Source organism: Mustela erminea, chromosome 14 (genome assembly GCF_009829155.1).
Source record: "Mustela erminea isolate mMusErm1 chromosome 14, mMusErm1.Pri, whole genome shotgun sequence".
Taxonomy (NCBI): Eukaryota; Metazoa; Chordata; class Mammalia; order Carnivora; family Mustelidae; genus Mustela; species Mustela erminea.
In genome coordinates, this window is record NC_045627.1 from 25,489,119 (window position 1) to 25,507,225 (window position 18,107).

Genomic DNA, 18,107 nt, shown 5'->3' on the forward strand with positions numbered 1-18,107 from the left:
AACATGATAGAGGTGTTAGCTAATCTAATGCTAAGGTGGTAATCATACTGCAATATATATATGTATCAAATCAACATGCTGTATACCCTAAAATTACACAATGTTATATGTCAATTATATTGCAATAAAAAAGGATGAAATTGAGAAAATTAATAATCTGAATAGATCAATGCAAAAAATGAGAATTTTCAAATTTTTAAGTACATAGTTATGTGAACCATAAACTAGAAAATGTACAAAAAAACCCATGATTTTCAAAATAAAAACTATTCTACTTATTAGAATAAGGGGTGTATTATCTGAGCTAAATTGTATTTCACATACAAGAATCTACATTTCACACACAGACTAAAGTTAAACAGTTTCAGTGGAACTCCTTTATTGATCTTCTCTTTTCCTCTATTTTACAGTTAACACTGGAATGGAAAGAAATAGAGTATCTCCATCTCTACTCTCTATCTCTACTGACTGCCCAGTCTTGGTCAGCAGCAAAGATACTTATAAATCAAAAGTTACACACCAATCTTAAAAACATGTAGAAAAAAAAAAAGTTTAATGGAAAGGAAAGCTGGGAGACATAAGTAGGGCAGAATAACAGGCAAACAGGCAAAAGCTGGGGAGTCTGGCTGGCTCCGTCAGTGGGAGCATGTGACTGACCCTTAATCTCACAGTTTAAGCTCTACGTTGGGCGTGGAGCCCACTTAAAAACAAAATCAAAAAACAAGCAAAAGCAAGTTCTAGCCCTTCCTAGATCATATTTCACCATATGAGTTGCTCATTTTGTGTGAACTTAAATCTGGAGCAAACAAATAATATCTTTAGCAAAACACCTTTCCTATTAAGTCAATTCAAGATGTAAGAGGTTACTATCATCATATTATAAAGAAAAAAAAAGATAAGAGTCTGATCTTTAAATAATGTGCTCAATAAATACCAAAAGAGAAGAATCATTTCTCCAATTAACTAGGAATCAGTGATTAAGAAAAAGTACTTCCCTTCAAAAGTATTTCTTTGTCAAAACTTTAAGTTGTTGCCAAAAATACAGTGGAACATTTGAAAATTAAATCATTTAAAATCTTGAATTCTATGATTTAAAGAAATTTCAGATAAATTTCTATACACTATATTTTAATTACTTTTAGCTAATAAATATAATAAATCCCTATAATTACATCTTGGTTTCAGAATCAATACAAAACTGGAAAATTAAACAAGAATGTATATAATAGTCAATCCATAAGGACACTATTTTAAAAAACCCAGTAAGTCCTAAAGCAGGTTACTTCTTTTAAATCTAACACTTTAAGAAAATATACACCTCACCTACCTATATACATTATGTTTCAGTCACCTTACATAAACTCCTGTCTCACAATACACATTACTTCTCAATTTTTTTACTTTCCCTTGTTGCCAGTTCAAAGGATATCTCTTGCTTTTCAGAAGTTTGTGTAACACCACTTTACTTTCACAAAAGAACTACATTAGTATCTGTTTTTGCTAACCAAAAGAGGCCAAAGAGGATTTTCATTTCTATAAAGAAAGGCAAAAAGTGAAAATAGTGTTCAGCCTTTGTTTGGAGGTAACTGTTACAGAGGCAACATGAACCCCCAGCAGCAAGAGCAGCACCACCAACTCCTTCACAGGGAACTGCAGTCAGCATTCCAGGATCAGGATGCCATACCTTTGAACTGTGAGTATCTGTGCTTTACTTGATGAATTTTGTGCATCCATTAGCAAGATGGAGCCTAAGGTATCAAGAAGAACCTGAGGGTTATTTCTTGAGTGTGGGAAAACTCAAAACTTTTCCATATAAGTTAACGGTAACTGAGTTTTCACTTGAGGCCATATCAGATCACAAAAAGTTTCATAGGAGCACTCTACTTTCAGAGAGCATGGAAAAATTGTACCATCTTTTCTAAAGTCACTCTATAATGCTTTCTTGACTCCCTTGCTCTTACAGGCTCTACTCTGTTTCTACCTGTTTTGTAACACATATCTCAATAAATCTTGTTATTAAATCAATCAGTCTTTTTTTTTTAAGTTTATTTTTCATTTTTTAAGTTATCTCTACACCAACATGGGGCTCGAACTCACAATCCTGAAACAAGAGTTATGTGTACCACAAACTGAGCCAGCCAAGCACCTGAAAATTAATTTTTTTTTAAAGCTTTCTTTTTTAAATTAAATTTTAGTTAGTTAACATAGAATGCAATATTGGTTTCTGGAGTAGAATTCAGTGATTCATCACTTATATACAATACCCACTGCTTATCTCATCAAGTGTCCTCCTTTAATACCCATCACCCATCTAGCCCACCCCCCACCTACCTCCCTCCATCAATCCTATTCGTTCACTACCATTAAGAATCTCTTATGGTTTCCCTCTCTCCTTCATTTTGTTTCCCCCTTCACATATGTACATCTGTCTTCTTTCTTAAATTTCACATGAATGAGATCATATGGTATTTGTCTTTCTCTGACTTACTTTACTTAGCATACTACATCCTAGCTCCAGCCATGTCATTGCAAATGGCAAGATTTCATTTTTCTTCAGTCTTATCATCCACATCATCTTGGGATCAATGAAATATAGTATAATTACTGAAAGTCATTAAAAGTAAATAATTCCTAGGGGCACTTGGGTGGCTCAGTTAAGTGTCCAACTCTTGATTTTGGTTCAGGTCATGATCTCAGGGTCGTGAGACTGAGCCCTGTGTCAGATTTTGTGCTGGGAGTGGAGCCTGCTTAAGATTCTCTCTCTCTGAAAGGGGAACCCTCCTACACTGTTGGTGGGAATGCAAGCTGGTGCAACTACTCTGGAAAACAGCATGGAGGTTCCTCAAAAAGTTGAAAATAGAGCTACCCTATGATCCAGCAATTGCATTACTGGGTATTTACCCTAAAGATACAAATGTAGTGATCCGAAGGGGCATGTGCACTCAAATGTTTATAGCAGCAATGTCCACAATAGCCAAACTATGGAAAGAACCCAGATGTCCATCAACAGATGAATGGATAAAGAAGATGTGGTGTGTGTGTGTGTGTGTGTGTGTGTGTGTGTATACACACACATACATACATACACAATGGAATACTATGCAGCCATCAAAAAATGCAATCTTGCCATTTGTGATGACGTGGATGGAACTAGAGGGTATTATGCTGAGCGAAATAAGTCAATTGGAGAAAGACAACTATCATATGATCTCCCTGATATGAGGAAGTGGAGATGCAACGTAGGGGGTTTGGAGGGTAGGAAAATAAATGAAACAAGATGGGATTGGGAGGGAGACAAACCATAAGAGACTCTTAATGTCACAAAACAAACTGAGGGTGGCTGGGGGGTGGGGGGCAGGGAGAGGGTGGTGGGGTTATGGACACTGGGGAGGGTATGTGCTATGGTGAGTGCTGTGAAGTGTGTAAACCTGGTGATTCACAGACCTGTACCCCTGGGGTTAATAATACATTATATATTAATTTAAAAAAAAAATTCTCTCTCCCCCCTGCTCACACCCACTCTCTTAAATAAACAAACGAATAAATAAATAAATAAAATTTAAACAAATAAATATAAAAAAAGAGAGATCCTAAACCAGCATACAAAACTGGCAAGTTACTCTGCCTGCAAAACCTCTTCTACTACTACCTGAACAGAAAAGTATTTAAATATATTTTTGAATATTTGATATATTTGGTAAATTACAGTCTAGTCAGTGATAAGAAGGGATTTTTTTGTTTGTTTGTTTAAAGGCATGACTTTCCTGGAGGGAAATTTTTAAACATTAGAGTATAAATTGCACGTATCTCTATGATAATTGTTTTCATTTTCTCGAATATATGCCCAGAAGTAGAATTGCTGGATCATGTGGTAGTTCTATTTTCTAATTTTTTGAGAGACCTCCATACGGTTTTCCATAGTAGCTATACCTAATTTACATTCCTCGCATTCAAACTATTCAAAGTTCTAGTGGCTTGATGCTGAGAGGCTGAGTTTAATTCCCAAAGGAGTGTTAATTCCCTTTCTTCCATATTCTGGGCAATTCTTGTTATCTCTTGTCTTTCTGATGTTTGCCATTCTCACAGGTGTGAGGTAATTGTCGTTGTGGTCTTGACTTGTGTTTCCCTGAGATTAGTGATGTTGAGAACGTTTTGATGTTCCTGTTGGCTATTTGGATGTTTTCCTTGGAAAAATCTCTATGTAGTTCCTCTACCCATTTTTTTAATTAGATTTTTTTATCTATTAAATTGTGCTTCAAAGGAACTGTCAAGAAAGTGAAAGTGAGAAAATATTTGCAAATCATATCTCATCAGGTATTTGTATAAAACTCATTAATAAAAAGACAACTATCCCAATTTAAAAACAGCTAAAGGATAGGAATAGACATTTCTCCAAAGAATATATACAAATGGTCAATAAACACATGAAAAGATGCTTAACATAATTGTCATTAGGGAAATGTAAATCAAAACCATATTGAGATACCACTTCACACCCATCAGGATGTCGATTGTATTAAATTATATGAGTACTTTATATATTTTAGATACTAACCCCATATCAAATATATGATTTGCAAATTTTTTTTTGGAACCACACTGTCTATTAATGTAGCCTTGGAAGAAGCTTTGAAGAAACTGTGACAGCTCTAATTTTATTCCTTCTTGTTTCAAGATTGTTTTGACTAATTCTGGGTCCTCCTTAAATTTATACTTGAATTTTAGGATTAAGTTGTAATTGTCAGTTGCTAAAAAAAAATGCCAGTTTGGATTTTGGTGAGGATCATACTGGATCAATTTGTGTTCCTGTTATTTTTGTTCTCATAACTTCCTTTATACAGTAGTAAACATACTGTTTAATTAGGATGACAATGGTTAAACAAAAAAGAAGATAGTAACAAGTGTTGGGCAAGGATGTGAAGAAATTGGAACCTTCACAACATCACTGGTAGGTATGTAAAATGGTGCAGGAACTTTGGAAAAACACTTTGGCAGTTTCTTAACAAGTTAAACTTAACCACAGGACCTACCAATTTCAAACTCAGAAATCTATGAAAAGAAATAAAAATATGTACATGTAAAAAAGTTTTATACTCATACTCATAATAGCATTAATAATAGACATAACATGGAAATAACCCAATGTCTATCAATAAATGAGTGGATACAGAATGCCTGGGTTGCTCAGTCAGGTAAGCATTGCCTTCATTATGATCCTGAGGGTCCTGGAATCAAGTTCAGCATCGGGTTCCTTGCTCAGCAAGGAGTGTTTCTCCCTCTGCCTGCTGCTCCCCCTGCTTGTGTGCTCTCTCTCTCTGATAAATAAATGAAAAGTATCTTTAAAAAAATTAAATGAATGGATAAAGAAAATGTGGACACTGAAATATTATTTCACTATGGACACTGAAATATTATTTAGCAATAAAAAGGAACATAATACCAATCTATGCCACAACATGGATGAACTTTTAAAAACATTAGGTGAAAGAATCCAGTCACAAAAGACCACCTATTAGGGGCGCCTAGCTCGCTCAGTGGGTTAAGGCCTCTGCCTTCAGTTCAGGTCATGATCTCAGTATCCTGGGATCGAGCCCCGCATTGGGCTCTCTGCTCAGCAAGGAACCTGCTTCCTCCTCTCTCTCCGCCTGCCTCTCTGCCTACTTGTGATCTCTGTCTGTCAAATAAATAAATAAAATCTTAAAAAAAAAAAAAAGACCACCTATTATATTGTAAAATTCCATTCATATGAAATGTCCAGAAGAAGCAAATCTATAGGGATAGAAAGTAGATTACGGTTGCCTAAGGCTAGGGGGAATTAAAAGACTGGAAGAAAAAGAGGGGCAACTGCTAGTTATTATATTTCTTTTGAGGGTGATGAAAATACTCTGAAGTTGAATGTGTTGATGGTTGCCCAACTCCATAAATATACTAAAACCAATGAATCATATCATATATTTAAATAAGTGAATTGAAGGATATGTAAATTGTATCTCAAAAAGTTGTTATTAAAAAAATACAAACAGAAGAACTACTTGTCTGGGGAAACAACATATCCCAAGAATGCTAAATCACACAATGTCTTATTTATCCTGTATATGTACCCTAAGGGTAATGGAAATCCACTGAAGAATTTTTAAACAGGGTAATGTCCTAATTAGGTATGTCTTTTGCAATATTTGATGAACAGACTGGAAGAGAGCAAAACTGAACTTGAGAGATCGGTTAAGAGTAGAGTCTGGAAAGGGATAATGTGACTCAAGAGACATTGGAAATTAAGATCAATAGAGCTGATGAATGGTTCTGAGATATGATAGTACTACAAGTTTTCTGCTTTGTAAAACTGTATGTATGGTGATGCCATTTACCGGGATAGGGAATAATAGAGATGTTACTATTGTTGTGGTTGTTAGTTTGCAAGAGGGATGTGTGTCAGTTTTTAATGTAGTCATTCTAGATGTCTTTACATTATCCAAGTAAATGTCGGATTAGGAGAGCAAAGATAAACCAGAGGTAGAAGATACACCTTGGGTTTAACCAGTGTAAGTAAAAATGAACCATTTAAGAACAAAAGACACTGCTCAGGAAGAAACAGAAAGAAAAACGAGGGAGTAAAATGGAACTGAGCAGAATACATCAACATTTAAAGAGTAAACAGAAAAAAATGAGCTGGAAAATAAGACAAGTGGTCTTAGGAAAGTGATCTTAGGAAACAGCCAAGAGAGGGTATCATGAACACGAAGAGGGAAAGTTTTCAAGGATAACTTAGATAGCACTGAAAGTTGCTTTTCAAAGTAAAGTGAATAATGAAAAAATGTCATTTGGACCTACTTAACAATGAAGATTGTTAAGGTCTTTAGGGACCTTAGAAAGGAGCAAATCTGGAGGGATGATCAAACAGAAGCCAGACTAGAATAAGTTTAATATTGAGTGGAGGGGTGCCTGGGTGGCTTGTCCTCTAAGTGTTTGACTCTTGATTTTGGCTCAGGTCATGATCTCTGGGTCATGAGATCAAGGCCTGCGTCAGGCTCCATGCTTATTTCTTGTTTGTTTTAACATTATTCCATTACCTTTTTTTTTTTCTTTACCATATAACCATATTTAATTATAGTATTCTAAAATGAAATAACTGTACATTTTTTGGTTTTATTTATAACCAGAATACCAAATTTAGCTGTGCTATTATTACCATCACACTAACAATTCATCTATAACACTTCTGTATTATAGTTTAAAAGTCAAAAGGAACACCTATACATATATCATCTTACATGATGAGTTTCAAAACTACCCAGTATACTTATATAGGTAAACAATCATTTATCATATATCCAAATTTTGCCTCCACACATCTAGAAAGCATACCATGTATTTAGAGAATTTTATTCCACATTACTTCTTAACTGTGGCATACTGTTTGCAAAGATGGCTTCAACAATCCTTCCCAACCTTGTGTGCACTACCATTTATATTGTGACCTCTCCATTCCCACTATCAGAATTGAAGTCTATTTCTTTTCCTTATCAATATGGGCTGGCCCTGTGATATTCTTTGTCCTACAGATGTCACATCAAATGACTTCCTAATGTAAATTTCAAGAGACTTTATAGCTCTCACTCTTCCCTTCTTGGAATATGAAGAAGCTCCAGCAAGCTTGCTAGAACACGGGAGATCACAGGGAAAAAGGCCCAGCCAACAGTATGATCTCCTAGACATGAGAGTGAGGTCATTTTAGACCTAGCTGAGTCATTAAATGAACACAGCCATAAGAGGAATACAGCCATATGAGGGACCCTAACTGAGATCAGCAAATTGTCTACCTGAGCCCAACTCAAACTTTCAACCTACAGAATCATGAGCAAATAAAACAACTGTTTTAAAATACAGTCTGAAGAAATAACCCAATTTTAAATTTTCTTTTTCTATTTTAAAAATAGAAAAAAATGAAAATATAAACTTTAACACTTTTCTCACGGAAGAATCACAAGTAATATCACTTTTACTTATCACATTAGTTTGCACCTAAACTTAAGCTTCTTTAAAACAAAATTATCAGAGTCAGAGTCTTATGGTTTAGCCATTCATTCATTAATTACATATTATGTGTCAGAATAACTCCAGACACCCACCATCTATTAGTGAACAAAGGAGATTAAAATCTCTACCTGCATTGGGGAGATATGAATAACCCAAATCCAAAATATATTATCTTCTAATATGTAAGTATTATAATAACATCTATATTTTCCAAGGGAAGAACATGTAAAGAGAAATGTTACCAATAATCACTCTTACCCTCATGCCAAGCACCAAGAACCCAATCTCTTCCATTAATGGGTACTTGCTGACCTGTTGCTTAATCTTCTCAGATGAGGCAAAAGGATCATAACTCTTTCGCCCTATCTTTACATCCATTATACAGGGCTTATTAAATTTATGGGTCACATCTTCCAGTTTTAAGTATAAATCTGTTATTAAAGAAAAACCTTAATTAGTAATAGGAAAACACATTACTACCCAAATAACTTCCACAGGAAAACAAAATGAGAAAATCTTAAAACTGAGAAAAAAGTTAAAATAAAACCAGAGTCAACAATTATTATTATTCCAACTGAAAGAAGAAGAAAAAACTGACCAATAAATTTATAACAAGTATAAATATCACAGAGAAACTCTTGCAGGAAGTGATTAAATTAATATTCAATCATAAGCAAAAGGATGAAATAGATATAAAGTTCCTAAGGACATTAAAATGAGATTATTTCAAAAGCTTTTTCAAAATGCATTCCCCTTTTGAATACATTTTATGTCATCTGTGCTTCAGCAGATCTCTTAGTATTTTAATAATTCCTAAAAATTTTCATTTAAAATTAATAGTAGGAATAAATCTTTCCCACAGAATACACAACAGAAGCATAGTTTAAGAAAGTAAATCTATCTAGGGGCGACTGGTTGGCTCAGTCGTTTAACTGTCTGCCTTTGGCTCAGGTCATGATCTCAGGGTCTTGGGATGGAGCCCCACAGCGGGCTCCAAGCTCAGCAGGAAGCCTGCTTCTCCCTCTCCCACTCCCCCTGCTTGTGTCCCTCTCGCTGTGTCTGTCTCTGTCAAATAAATGAATAAAATCATTAAAAAGAAGGTAAATCTATCTACATTATGGTCACTGCCAAATACACATTCTAGTATTACTAGTCTCAAAAGAAAAATAAGTATCTTGCTTTTCAGAATATAAGCATTCATCAAAAAGTTCATCTGTAAACTACTTTGGCATCCTGCATACATCTTCCCACAGAAGACTACTATAAATGGAGATTCAAGTAAAAAATTATAAGTTCTAGTTACTAAAGACTGTAACTGAACTAATTACAGCTTAGCTTGAAAGTAAAGTCTAGGTACAAAGGGAAGAAAGGAAAGAAATTCTTTACTTGATGAAAGCATCTTCCCAAAGTTCTGAGATCATAACTTTCAGTTATGAATAAGTGAAGCATTTCTCCTAAAAACTTTTTCTCAAAAACAGAAAAGATTTTATCTACTTTTTACTAAAGTAGCAAAGTTAGAGAAGATATGTATTTTTTATGAATAAAAGGCTACTAGAGAAAAAAGACTTGTCCTATTTTCCTTTACCTTGACCCACACCAAGCATAGCTATTAAATTACAACAAAGAAGGCTGTATTGAACCAAAAATGAGAACAATCCTCATAGAGCTTGTGAAAGTTTTAAGCCACTCAGATTCAAGGGGCATAAATCTTTTCCTTGAAAGGATAAGAAATAAGGGCGCCTGGGTGGCTCAGTGGGTTAAAGCCTCTGCCTTCCGCTCAGGTCATGATCTCTGGGTTCTGGGATTGGGCCTTGCATTGGGTTCTCTGCTCAGCAGGGAGCCTGCTCCCCCCTCCTTCTCTCTGCCTGCCTTTCTGCCTTCTTGTGGTCTCTGTCTGTCAAATAAATAATAAAATAAAATCTTAAAAAAAAAAAAAAAGGATAGGAAATAAAGAGGTAAGTTTTATCCCTTAGTAAAAGGAAGATGGGGGCAAGGTCATGATTTTGTAGAACCAGGTGAAGTCAAGCCCCAAAATGACAAAAAACTATAGTCCAAGAAACTAGCACTGGCACAGAGGAAGAAGTAGGACACATTTTAAAAAAGGACTCTCAAAAACAGACATGTTCAGTAAGAGAAAACAAAAGGTCTGGACACAGACACAGGACTGTTGACAATGAAAAGTAAGGGCACTGTGGGAATATTCTGATCAAGAAATTGGAACCCACCCAAGATTCTGTGCTTTCAAAGATAACCACAGGATGGGATGAGATGATGGGGAAGAAAGCAGCACAGAACCGTGCCTTTGTATTCTCTCCTCTCATCTCCAGCTACCTTGAGTGAAAGTAAAGGAAACATAGCCATCCTTTTGCTACAGTTATGTAAAAATTTCAGTAACAAGGTTTATATTTCAAATATCAGAAAAAACTAATTAGAACCCAATACAGTAAATCCCTGACATACACAAGTGGATCATTACTTTCTGTAACTCAAAGAGACCTCAAAAGTCTTAAGGAGAGTATAAAGATAGTGTGTGAACTTAGCTAACTATCATAGCATCTTTTTCTCAGTGTAGGATTATTATTTTCTACTTGCCAATTTGGTAGTGATTAAAAACAAACAATAAACTGTTTCTTGTAATAATTAGAGATGACAGAAGCAAGAGTAGATTACAAACCATAATATAAAATCTCTATTTCCTCTTCCCCTCTTGGGAAGGAGGAAAATACAAATGCAAATCCCATATATAGTAGGAATACAATAAATGTTTGCTGAATGAATAAATGTTTGCCTTTCTCATTCCTACTGCCCAGTGGGACTTTGGATTTGGCCTTACTAACACTGTAATAACTGAGTCATTCCTTCAGTAAACAGGCTTGAGCATCTTGGGTTTTATTTGACATATATTTCAACTAGCCAAATGTGTTTTTCTTTACTTTACTTTCAGGTTCTTGAATGGGATATATGACTCAAATTACCAAACAACTGCTAAAATATTATTAACCTTGTTAATAACTCTTTTTTTAAAAATTAATTTTTTTATAAACATATAATGTATTATTAGCCCCAGGGGAAGTTAATAATTCTTAAATTAAAACCTGCTGAGTTGGCTTAGTGTTTTTCTTTTAGTTCCCTGGCCTTGATTTTTTTTTTTTTTGTAAGTGAAACTCAGAATTTGAGATTGTAATTTCTATCCTTCCCTTAGTTGTAAAAATAAACATCAAAACCTGCTTCAGAGATGCAGTTTTTTTTTTTTAAGGCTATAATGTCATATATCTAGCAGCTTGCCACAAGTACTTTTGAATGAAATAGATAAATAGGAAAATGGGACATGATCTGAGCACTGACACCTTTACAGATTTTTTTTTTAAACAGGTTATCACTAGAGTTAAGTCTGAATATTAATTTTCTGCAAAATGCGATTAGCAAATTATTTCACTAGCATACAGCTTAATTCAAAATAAGTCAATCTTGAGATTTAGTAACTTAAATGCTCAAAGGCATTTTACTACAGGGGAGTTTCACTTGTAAAGCAATGTCACAGACTGGATAACAAAGGATGCTTTTTCAGCGAGGCCCCTCTGGCTATAGAATGAAGTAGTATTTTTAAATTTTCAGGTAAACAGAAAATATGTTCTAAAACTCATCCAGGGTTTTAGCCACCTTGGCTGGCTCAGTCGGTTAAGCGTCTGCCTTTGGCTCAGGTCATGATCTCAGTGTCCTGGGACTGAGCCCTGCATCCAGCTCCCTGCTCAGCAAGGAGCCTGCATCTCCCTCTCCTGCTCCCCCTAATTGTGCTGTCTCTCTCTCTCTCTCTGTCAAATAAATTAAAAAAAAGAATCTTAAAAAAAAAAAATGAAACTCATCCAAAAAATCGGATGGACTAAGAATAAGTGTTCTATCTGGAATATTTTTAAGTTCATTCTGACCAAGGTCAAGGAAATAAATGAAAATACTTTCATACAATGTTTGGAAAATAATTATGATTATTTAATATGATGTAACTTGCAAGATATGATTTTGAATGAAGAGAGGTGATTTTTACACATACATGTGTATAACTGTATGTTGTATACATTATAAAGATTGATAGAATAATAACTAGATTTACTTTTTTAAATTCTGAAAACCTCTATTTAAGACAACAGATACTGATACAACCAGTCTCCCAGAGGTCAAAGGACTGGCATTTATGAAACTCAGATCTAAGGAGATATTCTGTAATAATTGTATAATAAATAAAAGGCCATCTACTTTTCAGAAATACATGGAACTCATTATAAGAGATCACAATGACTAGAAATACAGTTCAGTTTAAGAGGCTATGGCTATAAGAGATAAGTCCATTATTTATCTACAAATTCATGGAAGCATACACAGAATTTCTATAATTCATTAATTTTTTGAGGCAAAGATCATGAAAATAACTACCAGGTATTCAGAAATACAGCACTTCATGCTGTTATAAGCAGATTACTAAGTAAAATTTCTCAGTGGCTTTACCAATGACATGGTTAGCATGCTCAAAATATTATATACTTCATGCTGTTGACGACAGTGTAAGATTACCCAAGGTTACTATGGCTGAAGGAAGCTTCCTATTTTAAATATATTTTCTAATTAAATATGTATAATTAAATATAATTACCTTTAATATAAATTAAATGTAATACATTGCTTTGTAATACATTATGCATAAAAAATTCCTATAGCAAATTTTCTACTGCTGGAATATATTCCTGACACCCTAAGAAAGGGGCAGAAAATTCCCAGTATCAAAGAGAAAAAGTAGAAACATTTGGAATAGTATAGAAAAACTGAAAGACCTACATATAACTAAAGAGTAAAGATAATTAGTTTCTTTAAAGGAAGGACTAGGGAGAGGGCATTCAGGGAGTTGAAGGAAGAGTTATTTAGATGCTCTTATACTAAATATTACTGATTGTATAAATTATGAGAATATGGGTTCCAAGTTTCATCAAATTCTTCCCCACCATCTCCAGAAAGTCCAGTAGGTATTAATTACTATCTTCATTTCTGAACCTCTCAAAAAAGGAGAAAAGGCCAGATGAGGAGCCCCCGCCCAACCAGGAAGCCATATGGAAAAACAGAGAAGACCTTTTGCTTCTGCTTTCAACTGCAATCATTGGTCATTTCTAAAGGCAAGATAATCTCAAAGTAGAAAGAATCACAGGCAGAGACCTTGAGCTTCCAAATTTGACCTAAGTGTATAGGAGCTTATTTCAGTGCATGCTTCCTAAAATTTGACTAGTAGCTAGATCCAGACACCTAACAATTAATCAAGCTGGAAAGTACATTTAAAAACTCTCAATTTGCTCAAACCCACTAAAGATATACTTTTCTATCTCCCTAGATAACTATCAATAAAATCTTTTTGATGGTATATATCCTAGGCATCATATGTTTATATAGATAAGGATGAGATTTAATATATGTAACTAACTCAAAATCTTCAAAGATAATTTATAAATGTTTTAACTTAAAAAAAAAATCTATTGGTCATGTTCTAAAATTAGCTAATGGTGATGATTTTATAGCTCTATGAATATACTAAGAACTACCGAATTGTATACTTTAAATGAGTGGGTTTTATGATACATAAATTATATCTTAATAAAGCTATCATAAAAAAATCAAATGGAACAAACCTTATTGGTCAGCATGATCTTACACTTCACTTAAGTTACAATAATTTGCTAAGCAAATTTGCAGTACTTTCTACATTTTACTACTCTGGGCTGTAAGAACTACATCAAGTTTATAAAACTACCATGAGCACCTGAAAAATAATAAATAATTTATAAAACTACCATAAGCACCCACCTGGTGGGTGGGTTGGGGAGGCCAGTTATTCCTACGTAAAATACAGTAATGCAAACCACAGTGTTCTAAAATTTAAGAAAATATTTGGTTTCATGATATAAATATTTATATTTGTTTCATTATCAAAAGGATAACAGAAAAATGATCCCATGGATTCTCTAAAAAAAGCTAAACACCTGCACAATGCAAGAATTTTTGTGTAACTTCCTCCAGAGCAAAAAAATTGAAAAGCAATAGGAAATCTACCAAGGCAACTATTCAATTACTAAACCACTCTATATACAGTTTGATTCCTGTCCTTTCCACCCTTTTATTTACATTTTCTCCTCTCATTTTCCTCACCTCATTTTCTTATCCTAGTAGCACCAACTTCTCCGTAAGAGAAATTCAAATAAGAATATTAGAATTTTCAAAGCATTCTTACATAACATGCAACTCCTCAAATGTATGTGGTATTATTTTCAATTTATGAAAGAAAAAGTAGAGCTCAAAAAGGTTAATGAGTTGGGGTGCCTGTGTGGCTTAGTCATTAAGTGTCTGCCTTTGGCTCAGGTCATGATCTCAGGGTCCTGGGATGGAGCCCTACATCGGGAGTCATGCTCAGCCTGGAGCCTGCTTCTCACTCTTCCAGTCCCCTGTCTTGTGTTCCCTCTCTCGCTGTGTGTCTCTCTCTGTCAAATAAATAAATAAAATCTTAAAAAAAAAAAAAAAAGAAAAAGAAAAAAGGTTCATGATTACCAACTTCACAAAATTTCGAAAAAATCGAGGTAAAACCAAGTCTTTTGGGGTGCCTGGGTGGCTGAGTGGTTTAGCCTCTGCTTTTGGCTCGGGTCATGATCCCAGAGTCCTGGGACGGAGCCCCACTTCCGGCTCTCTGCTTGGCAGGGAGCCTGCTTCCTCCTCTCTCTGCCTGCGTCTGCCTGCTTGTGATCTCTATCTGTCAAATAAATAAATAAAATCTTTAAAAAACAAAACCCAAGTCTTTGGACTTCAAACTACTCTTTCTATTTTAGTATAGATGTCTCTCTATTTAGTACTGAAGACCAAGAAGATTGTTAATTGCTAGTAAGTCCTTTATATTTAAATCATATGCTAGTAATTCCAAGCTATAAAATGTTATTTTTAATTAAAATATTTCTTCTTACCCAGATTCTTTCTATATACTCTACTTTTCAAAATAATGATGCTGTTTGCTCAGTTATTCTACGCCTTCCTAACAACGTTTTTAAAAATGAGTATTTACTTATCTGGATGTTGAATACAGTACCATCCTCAGCGACCTCTGTTAATCTTTCAGTCACTTTAATGACAAGTAATGATTCGCTCAAAATTAAACAGCAACCAGTGGCAAAGTTTAATGGAATCCAATTATTTTATGTTACAACGGAAACCTCTACGAAGTAAGATGATCATAAAGATTTGTGAAGTAACTTAAGTAATATGGTGATCTCAATCAGGATATACTGTATATTTGGGACAAAAAGACAAAGAAAGAAGGAAGGGAAAAGAGAAAGGAAAGAAATAAAGGGAAAAAAGAAAAAAGGAGGAAGACAAAAGCTAAACTCACTCATTTTTTTTTTCATATTACTGAAATACAGAAGAATCCTAAATACCCGGGGAATCATAGATTTACTATTACCTAACTGAGAATACCAGGAAGATACCATGATTCCCTACAAATGACACTTCCTTACCTAGTAAATAAGTAGAAGAAAAGAAGAAAAACAAAGCTGATGAACAAGCCCAAGCTGGAGCTCCTTCTCTCCCTCTTCTCAAAATGCAGCTACATCCAAAAAAAAGTGTAGCTTTTTTTTTTTAACAAGCATATCACTAAACTCTAACATTAATCTGCATAATCAAAACACTGGGAGTTGAGACTATTAATTTGCATTTTAACAAGCCTCTGGGTTTTTCTCAAACTCACTCAAGTTTGAAACTCTTCACCTATTCATGAATGATTCTTCAATCATTAAGCAGTCATGCTATTTGTTTAATTCTGCTCTGTCAAAGGCTTCGAAAAGGCAAATACTTCAAGTATTCATTAAGAAAGAGATGTGACCTTACATAGATCATTTTGTCTTCTAACCATGAAACTTAGCAGTATTTTTTTAAGACTGTGATTTTTTTTAAAGAGAGGGAGAGGGGAGGAGCAGAGGGAGAAGGAGAGAGAGAATCTTAAGCAGGTTCCACACCCAGAATGGAGCTCAATCTCACAACCCTGAGATCATGACCCGAAATCAAGAGTCAGACTGACTGAGACACCCAGACGCCCCTAGCAGATTGCAATTTAAAGCCTAGAACGAGACAGAGGAAGTTACGTAAACAAAATGTTTTTCTTGGTTTTCCTACTCAAAATAAAAAAAGAAATTGCCCAATAAATAAGGAAAAAAGAACATTTATAAATTTACACAGTATTAAGTACATAGATTTTGTTATTCAATTATAAGAAATTGATCATTAATTTTTTTTTTAAAGACATTTATTTTAGAGAGAAAGAATGTGCACATGTGAGTGGAGGGTGGTGGGAAGGGGCAGAAGAAGAGGGAGGGAGGGATAGAAGCAGACTCCCTGCTGACCACAGAGCCATCAGGGGGCCGGATGTCATGACTCAGATCATGACCTAAGCTTACATCAAGAGTTGGACACTCAACCGACTAAGCCACCTAGGTTTCCCATTGGTCATTAATGCTATACACCATTTAAGAAACTGGGTATGAAAAACAAAAGCAGGGACACCTGGGTGGCTCAGTCAGTTAAGTGTCTACCTTTAGCTCAGCTCATGATCCCAGATCCTGAGATGGAGCCCCACATTGGGCTCCCTGCTCAACAGAGAGTCTGCTTCTTCCTCTCCCACTGCCCACCCCACAACTGCTCACGCTTGCTCTCTCACTTTCTCTCTCTTTCAAATAAATAAATAAAATCCTAAAAAAAGAAAGAAAGAAGTACGATTCCCTTAATGAAGTGAAGAAAAGACTAGAAAGAAAACCACATATATTCTGTCTGTATAAAACTAGGCTTAAATTTATATAAAGGCATCTAAAAAGACACTCTCAGGTCATGATCTCAGGCTCCTAGGATCAAGTCCCACATCAGACTCCCCTGCTTAGTGGGGAGTCTGCTTCTCCCTCTGCCCCCAGCTCCCCATGCTTATATACTCTCTCTCTCAAAAACAAAAAAAATCTTTAAAAATAATTTTAAAAATCAAAATAAAAAGTCATTGTCATGAATTAATAGTAAAGAACAGATTTTTAAGAAAAGATTACCATTCGGTGCAGTGGGAGGTGACCAGATGCCGTAATATTTTGGCAAATATTTTCGTAGCTCTAAAAGAATACCATCAGTACAGTCAGCAGCATAAACCTGAAACAGAGAGAAATATAACATTTGCATGGCAGTTTCTTATAATGCTTTATAATTGCCCTACACATTTCTCAAATAAAATGATACTGGTGAATCATAATCTCGTATTGAGTTTCAATTGGAAATACATTTGGAAGCAAAAAAAAGATTACTTTGTGTCTCCAACAAAAAAGTATGATTGTTTAGAGCACATCTTTCTTGGTTATCTAATTCTAGCCTTTCACTGTCCTTGAACTATTTTACAACTAAGTTGTAGATAAAGCTTCAACAAATGCAAAATAATTCTTGTCCATGGAAATGTAAAAAAAATTCTGGCTGGAAGAAGTTCAGCTCACTTCCTTCTACCCTCCACTACCCCTCATGGGAGGGCAGAAGATATATACTTATTTCAACTTCCCTTTAATTCTTATAAATTTGTGCTTCTTTGGATTCTCTTTTGAACCAGTTTCAATATCTGCTGAGTTTACCAAAATCTTTAACACATGTTCATTTTATATCTGTAAGGGTGTTATGGTTTTTTTTAGAAGATTTTATTTATTTATTTGACAGAGAGAGCACAAGTACAGGGAACAGCAGAGGGAGACGGAGAAGCAGGCTCCCTGCTGAGCAGGGAGCTGGATGCAGGGCTCAGTCCCAGGACCTTGAGATCATGACCTGAGCTGAAGGCAGATAGTTAACTGACTTAACAAAGGCACTTGGGAGTTATGATTTTACCTTTAAAAAATTATCCTTTAACTCAATGTAAGTCTAATTATTTGTCATTTAACTCCTTGATGTATAACCGGTAATAATTCTAGAAAATACTAGAAATGTTCACATATCCTGGAACTAGATTCTTAGTTTTTTCCCTAGAAGAGTAGGGAAAGAAAATA

At 34.9% G+C, this 18,107-nt stretch overlaps 1 protein-coding gene across 2 annotated transcripts in view; it reads right to left on the minus strand.

The window, feature by feature from the left end:
- Nucleotides 1-18,107, minus strand: part of IPMK (inositol polyphosphate multikinase) — a 47,735-nt gene that overhangs the window by 10,489 nt on the left and 19,139 nt on the right. For both annotated transcript variants that reach the window (XM_032312324.1, XM_032312326.1), the window contains exons 3-4: nt 17,139-17,235; nt 8,293-8,465 (exon numbers count right to left, since the gene is read on the minus strand). In XM_032312324.1, the coding sequence (XP_032168215.1) occupies nt 8,293-8,465; nt 17,139-17,235 (270 nt within the window). The remainder of the gene's footprint in view (nt 1-8,292; nt 8,466-17,138; nt 17,236-18,107) is intronic.